An 11,290-nucleotide genomic window follows, 5' to 3' on the forward strand; every position below is an offset into this window, starting at 1 on the left:
GGGGAAAACCGAATTGCTAGATAAAAACGAAGAAAAATGAATTCTTTAGATTTTTCCATTCCTTAAATTTGAAATAGTCTTTGAACAAAGAATCGTTCATTTTGAGCTAAAAAGGAGGATTTGGCGATATATAAGGGGAAAGTTGAGTAGCCAGGTTAATACGGGATAAGGTTTTGAGAATTAACTGATTATGCATTATATATTTATACATATTGCATTATCATTTGTATTATTTGTAATGTAATATTATTATATTAATGATATGTTGTACTTTAAGCTTAAACATTTGAACGTCTTAATATATTTTTAGAAATTGTAAGGTTATATATATATATATATATATATATATATATATATATATATATATATATATATATATATATATATATATATATATATATATATATATATATATATATATATATATATATATATATATTCGTTACATTCTGATTAGTTGTGTTGGCATATATCTTCAAGCTTTCGTGGATTTAAGCTTCAAAAAATCCATGTATGTGATTACAACCTTTATTGTTCTATCTAACTGAATAATCGGACCCCTCCACCCACAAAATAAACAACATTTATTTTATACTCATAACTTTTATATGCTCGCGGAAAGGATACAATCCGCGACTCATCAAAGATTGAAACTTCCACAATTTGCAAAACAAAAACACTAGGGGTTCATGTTAGATCCTGAGACAAAAAGTTAATTAAAACAAAGTTAAATTATTGAAATAAATATCTAAGAGAAATATAACAAGAAAAAAAACGAGTTTTTACTTACTCAATATATTCAACGTTAATTTTTCCCCTTTGAGTTTTGGAAATGGCAGAAAATGCATCATTTGACAAGACAATCGTTGAAGGACATGGTCTTTTGGAGTAAAAATCGACCACCTTAACATCAATTGTGCCACCTTTACACGGTTTATTATTTCCACTCAAACACTTCAATCTGTAACGCCTACCACATGCCGCCCCATTATCCCATAGTCCTTCACTCACTGATACAAATAAATTCCCCAGTGGAAATTGATCTCCTTGGTTGCCATTGCATCTCGTAGCTATGTTATATATACAAAAAAAAATCAATCATTCTTAATAAAATTTTATTTATTTCTTCGATATATACAGTTAAAAACATAATAGAAAAATTACATTTGAAAACAACAAGATTTAACTTTTGATAATCGAGTCGCAACTTACGTGTATAAGGAGGACCATAGGATGAGGCAGTGCCAATTTCACCCAAACAGCACTTATTGTTACTGAAGCCTAATAATAATAAAAATAAGCTCACAATAATACCAATTTCCATCTCTCCAAAATACTATGGCAGTAAGATGCACCCCCGTTGGATTATATATTATATCGGAAGATAATGTCACGTTTTTTTTTTTATTGTTTTTTTTTACGGAATTTTGTATTCAAATGAATGAAAAGTTTGTGATCGAAGTGGATAAACTCTGTGATCATATTACCTTTGCATTAAACTTGGTTTCTATAGGCTTGGTCAATCAAGCTACCCACCACTAATTGGTATATGTGAAGATGACTTGTAATGTAAACATAAAAACAACTTTTAGTCTCCTCTTTTAAGTCAGCGACTCAGCATTGACAATTGCACAAAAAATTAAAACATACATGATAATCTATATATCTTAATTTATTTCCATATCACCAAATATGTAAAACTAGTGAGATAAAACGATAGTGATTTGAGTTGATGTTTGTCAACTCCATTGTTGGGGTTCAAATGTATCAAACCAATTTGGACTATACGTCGGCTGACCAACAAAGGCGCACCTAGTGGGCTTCCCACAATCACCACTAACCAAAACCTATGGCCCTAAACTGTTCACAATCTTAAATTAGGAATGGAAAGTCATATTTGAATTCGTCACCTCAAAGGTATTATATATATATATATATATATATATATATATATATATATATATATATATATATATATATATATATATATATATATATATATATATATATATATATATATATATATATATATATATATATATACACACACGCCGTTTACCCGCGCCAAGCGACGGGTGTGACAATGGTGGTTGAATGCTGAAAGATGAATTAAACCCTAGAAATGGGAACGTCAGCGATATATATCCAAGATTTGTGAACATAAATTGCGAGATTTGGGGAAATACAAAGATAAGGAATGAACCGGGTCAAAATAGCCTAAGAATAGGGGATAAGAGATTTGACATTTTCAACTGTTGACCATATGTACTCTACTCTTTTTGTAATGCATATATATATATATATATATATATATATATATATATATATATATATATATAGAGAGAGAGAGAGAGAGGGAGAGAGAGAGTGAGAGAGAGAGAGAAAAGATCAAACGAGAACCACAAATGGTTAAGAACCATTCTTTTTTAACTAATAGCTTTATTTTAGGGCTAGCAATTCTCGACACGACCCGCGACACGACACAAAATAAATGGGTTTGGGTTGAGTTTTTCAACCCGTCAACCCGTTTATTAAACGGGTCATATATGAGTTTCTCAAAAAATAAATGGGTTGGCCCGCCAACCCATTTATATTTTTAATAAAAAAAAATTCTTTTATTTTTAAATCTATTTATGTATCAAGTATTAATATTTAATAAGAATTATATAATATATATCATTGATTCATAGACCATTTGACTGTTTTGACATTTTGACTCGTGGTGGATGGCCTAAGGTCATAATTCGTAACCTGTAAGGCTAAGTCTGTAACCATTTTGCCAATTTGCCCTAAATAATAATCTCAAAATCAAACGCGTATGACCATATCTCTCTCTTCCAGACTTCCAGTCTCCTAGTCTCCCACAGTCTTACTCTCCCATCTGTTACTCAGTGATCAAAATCATGTATCGAATCAAATCGTGTATCGAAATCACAAACGACATTGATGCCTGAAGGCTAAAGCGGTGAAGCCCACGAACCCGCCAACCTGTGAACCTGTATAAATAAATGGGTTGGTGGGTCATATATGGGTTTATGTTCCAAACCCGCCAACCCATGACCCGCCAACCCGTGACCTGTATATTTAAATGGGTCGTGTTTGGGTTGGCATATTTTGACCCGCCAACCCGCAACACGCCAACCCGAACACGACACGATTGTCAGGCCTACTTTATTTAATTCATTTCTTACACAATACTTATTATATTCAAAATCAGATCTAGATTTGGATTTAGTCTCTCTCTCTTTCTCTCTCTCTCCAATAACTCAACTAATGTCTTTTTTTGATTTCTACCACCAGTTACACCTCAACCGCCGCCACCACCGTTGGTGAAGACGATGAGACCTCCGATGCCAGCGACAACCATATGACCTTTGACGACCTCCATTGTCGCCGCTCCGGTGAACCATCGTCATCACCATCGACGTTGACCTTCTATACCTTCAGATATGTGAGTTGTACTTCATTTCCGACCACATTTCGATCCCTGACCTCTCCACAACACTAGAAAACGTCATGTTAACTCTCTCAACCTTTCAGATCTGAAGCCAAAGACGTCAGAAAAGTCACCAACCGCCATCAATCTTTCAGATATGAAGCAAAAACATATAAATTTATCGGATTTCGTTAGACCTACTCAGATCTGATGTGTTTGGTGCAATTTCAGGCATACACATCGCTTCAGACCGCCAGAAAACTTATTATTTACCATCAACTTTTCAGATCTGAAGTAAAAGGTGCAACAATTTCTCAGATCTGGTTAGATCTTCTCAGATTTGTTATGTCTGGAGACTCTAAGAAACATGGCAAACTCAGATCTGTAAATCACATCAGATCGAAAACAATATGCACACAAGGTGTTTGATGAAATGCTTCAACGAAATCTGTAAGTTTCTAAGTTACGAACAATTGTTTAAAATTTTGTATTAAGCTATGAATTACTATTTGAAGTGTGTATGATACCATGAAATTTGTTTTTTTATGCATTAAATTATGAATTTTAGTGTTTGAAATATAGTATCTGAAATGTTCTATTAAACTGTGAATTCTAAATTTTTTGTTATACAGATCTGAATTTTTGATATAATTTTGTGTTAAAATATTTATGATTTGTGTATGAATTTTTCTATTAATTTTCTTGTGAATATATTTGTTTATTTTTTGTTGTATAAATATGTAAGAATATATTAGTTTTTAGATAATTGTTATGTATAAAATTCAAACTGAATCAATTAATATGTTTATAAAATTGTGAATATACTATTTAAGCTATAAATACATGACTTTATATACATATATAATTTTGAATAAATAGTGGCTGCAACGGAGAATTTTTTACATGTAAATAAGTTGAGAATGTATTGTATTAAACTATGAATTTTGTATATTAAGTTTTGAATTTTATTCACATCTTAATATAATAACTTCACATTTTAATACACATAAATGCCTCCATATATGAACGTGAAAATATAAGTTTTAAGTTAAGAATATAGGTGTGAATATATAATTTTGTGTATAAAACTATCAATTTAATGTATTAAACTGTTAATTTTGTGTATTAAACTGTGAATGTTTTATCTAACGTTATAAATATAAGTTTTAAGTTACGAATATATAACTGTTATGTGTATTAAATTATGAATTTGTTATATTAAGTTGTGAATTTTGTGTATTAAATTGTAATTTACTGTATTAAATTGTGAATTGACTGTATTAAGTTGTGAATTTTTGATATAATTTTGTGTTCAAATATTAATGATTTGTGTATAAAATTTTCTATTATCTTTTTTGTGAATATATATATATTTTTTTTGGTGTATAAGTAAGTAAGAATGTTAGTTTTTAGATAATTAGTATGCATTAAATTCAAATTGAATGAATTAATATGTTTATTAAACTGTGAATATACTATTTAAGTTGTAAATGTATGACTTTATATGCATATATGATTTTGAATGAATGGTGGTTGCAACAGTGATATAGATGGTTGATGGCAGCGTATGGTGGCGGTGATAGGGTTTTGGTTTAACTTTTAAAAATACGTGAATTAGTGTAAAATAGATTATATTAAGCTGTGAATTTTGTACATAAAACTATAAATGAACTGTATTAAGTTGTATTTATATAATTTGCATGTTAAAATATGAATGAATGTATGAATGAAAATTTTAAACTATAAAAATTAAGATTTTGCCATTTTCTTACCAAAAAGACAAATATCATGACTTTTAACATATTTAGTAAGTATTCACAATATTTAATAAGTATCCACAATACATATTTATTTATGAAATATGGGTTCTTAATCTTTTGCGGTTCTCATTTGAACCACTCCATATATATATATATATATATATATATATATATATATATATATATATATATATATATATATATATATATATATATATCCTCTCTAATAAATGAAGTTTTTTTTGTCATTTGTCACACTCTCATTCAATTTGTCAAATGTCATTTTGTTAAAAGAGTTTAATAAGTGTTTGCAATTAATTTTATTAATTATAGGGTAAGAATTGTAATATTGTATATTTGTGGGGATGTATTGTGAATTGATTATGAAGGTGGTGGATATACACGCGGGTTAATGGGTTATACCTGATGTTAAAGTGATCTGATGTATATAATATGTTAGCTGGATTCATTTGGGTATGAGTCGAGATATTTTTCATCTGTATTTTCTTAGTTCACTCTCATCTTCAGTTTAGGGTTTGTTCATATATCATCTTCATACTTGAGTTATAATATGAGTGTGAGTGATTGTGTAGTGAGTTTTGAGTTGTAATATGTTGATGTAAACCATCTATTTAATAGTGAATGAAATGATGATGTTGGAAAGATTTTGTATCGATTACGTTTCTTTACATTGTATCAGAGCTTAGGCTCCTTTGTTGTTCTTGTGACGCTCGTTGAGTAACTTTTGTTCATCTCATGATCGTACTGGTAACTTCTGAATGTTTTCTTCCCTGTTTTTTGTTTTGATTGTCACAATTGTTGTTTAGTCTAAGGGTTTGGGTTCCTTTGAACTCCAATCTTTTACTTCATCAACTGTGTTCTTCTGGATGTTCGTTTCGATTTAGGCTTTTATCTGCAAATCAAATCGAACATTTGTGTTTCCTTTAGATGTTGGTATTGAGAGATTGTTTGTGATCTTGCAGGTTACTGCTGTGGTGGTTGCATTACAGCGGTTGAAAACTCAATCAATTAATCTCTTAGTCTGAAATAACTCACTAGGGGTCGGATTTCATCACCGATAAACCCTAGTTGAGAACAGACAAAGAGAGTCGATTCTCATGCTTTTCTTGTCTCAAAAGCTTTGTGAGGATCTTCTTGTTCCTTTGTCTCTTTGTTGTGTCTTTACTTCTTTGTTATATATCTGTTTTGTGAGATCCTGGTGTCCTGTGTACACTGATTGTTTTCTGTTTGTATATTTGTTCTGTATTTCCTCTGTGCTTATTGTCTTGGGCCCCAACATACGTGGTGACCATTTGGACATAAGATCAGTACAGGGGCAAGTTTTCTTGACTGTTTTTTTTGTTGATCTCTACTAATTTTCATTTGCTTCTATGGCGGGTGGTTCAACTGTTCCACCTAGTAGAAGTGGGAAGGATGATCAGATTAACTTTGATGATCCTCTCTACATTCACCCTTCTGATAATGTTGTTACTTCTATTATTACGACCAAGTTAACTGGTAATGAAAATTTTAGGTTATAAAGAAGTTCCATTTCTAGGGCCTTAAGGCCATAAATAAATTAGGTTTTGTTGATGGTTATTTTAAAAAGAGCAGTGTTGATGAGTCAAAGAAAACTAAATGGGATAAGGCTAATGATGTTGTTTGTTCTTGGTTGTTATCTTCTATTTCTGACTCCATTTATTAGAGTCAAGCTTATTCTAAAGTAGCAGAGGATATTTGGGAAAATATTTTTGAAACCTACAATAAGTCTTATGGATTTGTTGTTTTTAATATTCACCAACAGATTAATTCTCTTAAACAAAATGGTATTTCTCTGTCAGATTAATTCAATAAGCTTGATTCCTTATGGAAGAAGTTTAATGGTCTTACTAGTTAAATGAATGTACATGTGATGCTTTTATTAAACTGAAGGATCACTCTGTTGGATTAGTGTCTAAGTCCATAACTATTTTGGTATGTACTTGACCCGATAGTGCATGGTCCTTTTGGGTTGCCTTCACCAAAGCAACTTGATTGGAGAAATAAATAAAGAGAGAGGTTATTATGATTTATTAATATGTTATAAGAATAATATATTAAAGGAGAAATCATATTTGTTTAATTAATATTGGTCAATAATTAATTAAGAATTAATTTTGTGATCAAATGTAATTAATTAAACTAGAGTGGCTGAATTGTAATTATGTGATAGTTGCAAAATAGGGCAATGGTTATCCTTGTTAAAGGATGGACAAATTCAAGGATAAGGATATCCTTAAAATCGTCCAAGGTCCAAGAGATAGAGATTTTCAAGGCTTATCTTATGGTTGCTTGATGGGCAAGTAACTAGATAAGGATAAGGATTGAAACCCTAATCTCAACCCTATATAAAGACCCCTAAGGCCTTAGGATTTCGTGCACTTGATCCCTAGAGCATCTAAGGACGAATTTCTACCTCTCTCCTCTCTCTTTATACCTTCTCCACTTGCTTATGGTGTTTGTAAGCCATTAGAGGAGTGACACTTGTGACTCTAAGCCTTCCAAAGTCAATTCAAGGAGGAATTGGGATTGTTATTGCTACATAACAATCAAGGTAATATCATAAACCTAATTATACGTTAATATCGAATTCCATATGCTAGAATTAGGGTTTATAGTCTTGGATAACAAGCATGTACAATAGAGAAACCTAGATCCAAGCATTAGGGTTTGTATGAGCACATAGGATGTCTTATGACTAAAACCCATCACACTCTAATCTCATGAAGCTTATGCAGTTTTTGTCTGGACTTGATGATTCATATAGTCGAGTCAAAAGTCACATTTTATTAATGGATCCTTTACCTAATGCGAAAATTGCTTTTTATATTGTGTCAAGAGAAGAATCAATTCAAAGAAATGGTTCTTTGACTTCTCTTCAGACATCTCAGTTTGTGACTAAATCTCAGTCATCTGCTTTTAATAGCAAGTTTAATAACAAACATAATACTAATAAGAATAAGGGTCAAATTGTTTGATGTAAGAATTGCGGTATTAAAGGTCATACTATAGAGAAATTTTACAAGATAATTGGATATCCTAAGGATTTTAGGTCAAGAAATGAAACTAATAATCAGAATAATTTTGTTAAAAGCTTTTCCGCTAACTCAACTACCACTTCTTCTGGAAGTGGTAGTACTAATAATTTTTCTGATTCTATTGGGGATTTTGAGTTTCATCAACTTACTAAGGATCAATATATCAAACTTTTACAACTTATTGGTGATAAGAAAGTGAATGAAGAAGCTTCTGTTAGTGCAAATATGGCAGGTACTTGTTTGTTTAAAGCTTTTAATGCTTATGTTAATTGCCAAAAATGGATAGTTGACTCAGGAGCAAATCAACATATGATTGCTTCTGAGTCACTACTTCATGACACTGTGGATGTGTCTAAGTTAGATCTGCTAGTTAGCCATCCTAATGGTACATCAGCTAAAATTGAAAAGATTGGTAATATGAATTTGTATATTTCTTTAACACTGTTTGATGTATTTGTTGTTCCTGAATTCAAGTTAATTTTTTATATGTTCATAAGGTTTGCAAAGATAGTAATTGTGAGGTTGTTTTTAACGAGCATAATTGCAAAATTCAGGATTTACAGTCAAAGGTGATAGTGGGGAATGGTAGAGAGTCTGGAGGTCTCTATTACATAAATAGTGTACCTTCAGGTAATCTATCCAGTTCCTTTATTTCTTCTTCTGTTTGTTGTGTGTCTAAACTAACTTGGCACAATAGACTTGGTCATCCTTCTGATCAAGCTTTAAGTTCTTTAAGACATAGACTTAAAATTGGAAATGAAACTCTTCCACCATGTGATGTTTGTCATAAAGCTAAACAAACCAAAGAATATTTTTCTGTTAGTTAACATACTAGTTCTAAACTTGGTGAGTTAATTCATTTAGATGTCTAGGGTCCCTATAGAGTGACAACTACAGAAGGATTTAGATATTTTTGACTATTGTGGATGACTTTACAAGGGAAAATTGGGTTTATCTGTTAAAGTCCAAAGATGAAGTTTATGATTGTGTTCTTGTTTTCTTTAATATCTTGCTCAATCAGTTTTGTGTTAAAATCAAGGTTGTTAGATCTGATATTGGTACTGAATTTTTAAACAATAGAATGAGACAGTTAATTGATTCAAAATGAATTTTACATCAAACATCTTGTGTTCATAATCCACAACAGAATGGAGTTGTGGAGAGGAAATACATACACATTTTTAATGTTGCTAGGTCTTTAATTTTTCAATCTTGTATACCAATTAAGTACTGGGTAGATGCCATTTTAACTTCAGTTTTCCTGATTAATAGAACACCTACTTCTGTTTTAAATGGTTCTTCTCCCTATGAACTTGTTTATAATAGTGCACCTGTTTTTGATAAACTTAGAGTGTTGTGATGTTTGTGTTTTGAAACTAAGTTGAATAATTCTGATAAATTTTCTGAAAGAGCTGATATATGCATTTTTATTGGTTATTCGTCTGATAAAAAGGGTTATAAAGTTCTTAGTCTTGATGCAGAACCATAACAATATAATCATAACATAAGCTGACAGAAAAGCAAAAGATACATACCTCCATCACTCAGTGCTGCTCGTATCCCTGCTGAAATCTACCGGAAAACTCGGCTCCGAGCCGTAGGCGCCCTTGCCCGGCCCTGATGTCCACTGGTGGCTCTCGAAGTCCCAGGGGCAGGAGCTGACACCTGCCCTACTGTGCCTTCTTGTGGCCCCTCTGACTGCAATGGAAACATAACGGATCAAGTCCCTGGGCGATGGTAACAACACAATCTCTGCTAAAATGACCAATCTGGCCGCACTTGAAACATCCAGCATCGCCACGACTTCTACGCCTGCACACACCCATGTGCGTCCTTCCGTACTTCCCGCATCGACTGCGGTTCTGATAATTCCTCGTCCTCAAATCCGAACCCTTGATCCTTTTACCCGAACCTGTGGCTACCTGAGTCTCATCCGATTTCCTCTTCCTTTCCGACTCCCTGCCCGATGGCTAAACAACAGCTATCTGATCCTGGAGCCTCTCGATCAATCTATCAGTGATCCTCACGACCATGTCGGGCAGATCCTCGCGAATGGCTCGCGAAACTTCCTCAACTATCCAATCATGCAAAGGTCTCTCTTGGAGACAGGGTGCCCCACTCACTCTTGTCCCCTGATGGCAAAAACTAGAAATGGGATCTCCCTCCCTGATGGATCCCTGAACTCCATAAGAATCGGGACCTAGACAAGCCCCAATCTGTCCTGAAACTATCCCGACCTTAAAGGCCTCAAGATGACTGTCCATGAGCTCCACAATGGCCTCCCTAACCGAACCGAAAATCACTGGAGTCTGATCAATGATGTTGCGCGTGATCTCTGCGGAAATGAAATCCCTCATCTGATCATCAAGCTGTCCGGCTCTAAAGCCCGAGCCAGATCCTTCCTCGACGCCTGAACTGCTAACTGGTAGCTCGCGCAATGTCACCATGCTGAAAATATAACAATTCCTGATCAGTTTACACACTACTGCTGAGGGATTTCTCACTCACTCCACCATTCCCTGGTTTCGTCTTGGCCCCTCTTGAATCGAGTATGGATCCTCTGCTTTCAGTAGTATGGGCCCCTACTACCTTACACATCTATCCGTACTTTCCTCAAGAGTTACCTCAACTCCACCAAATCACTTCTACTAATACTGATCTCTGCTACTCTCATCCTAGGCTTGCCCTAGGGAACTTCTGACTCCACCTAAACCAGTCCTCAGCTGCTGAAGGCCTTCTTGTAATGCCAATTAGCCACCACCTGAATACCATCACATGTAATGAGGCTCAGATAATCCTTCGAGTAAAAGTCTCGTCCCTACAACGGTTAGACTCAGACGAGAGCTGCGCCGTAGGGCCAAATCCAACACTCTGAGATTATTCAACCCTAATCACATGTGATGTGACGTATTCACCTAATGGCTAACTCCCATCACTCAGAGTCCCACAAAGCACAAAGCAAGCAGCATTCGGATAAAGGAAACATACTCAGGCAAACTATTCTCATAAAAAGAAAC

General features: G+C 33.5%; 1 protein-coding gene across 1 annotated transcript; it reads right to left on the reverse strand.

The window, feature by feature from the left end:
• Positions 1 to 471: 471 nt before the first annotated feature.
• Positions 472 to 1,902, reverse strand: LOC111911898 (EG45-like domain containing protein 2). Its single transcript, XM_023907648.2, has 3 exons — positions 1,213 to 1,902; positions 791 to 1,070; positions 472 to 699 (listed from the first exon to the last, which is right to left on the reverse strand). The coding sequence occupies exons 1-3, from the start codon at positions 1,322 to 1,324 to the stop codon at positions 693 to 695; spliced, it is 399 nt and encodes a 132-aa protein (XP_023763416.1). The 5' UTR covers positions 1,325 to 1,902; the 3' UTR covers positions 472 to 692.
• Positions 1,903 to 11,290: the final 9,388 nt, after the last annotated feature.

The sequence above is a fragment of the Lactuca sativa genome, chromosome 1, assembly GCF_002870075.4.
Source record: "Lactuca sativa cultivar Salinas chromosome 1, Lsat_Salinas_v11, whole genome shotgun sequence".
In the NCBI taxonomy this organism is placed as follows: domain Eukaryota; kingdom Viridiplantae; phylum Streptophyta; class Magnoliopsida; order Asterales; family Asteraceae; genus Lactuca; species Lactuca sativa.

What these genes read in the sequence shown, in the direction of transcription:
- LOC111911898 (XM_023907648.2), bottom strand. Translation starts at nt 1,324, where the DNA reads ATGGAAATTGGTATTATTGTGAGCTTATTTTTATTATTATTAGGCTTC. An exon ending in CTATGGTCCTCCTTATACAC is followed by an intron (nt 1,071 to 1,212) that starts GTAAGTTGCGAC and finishes TATATAACATAG; the next exon opens with CTACGAGATGCAATGGCAAC.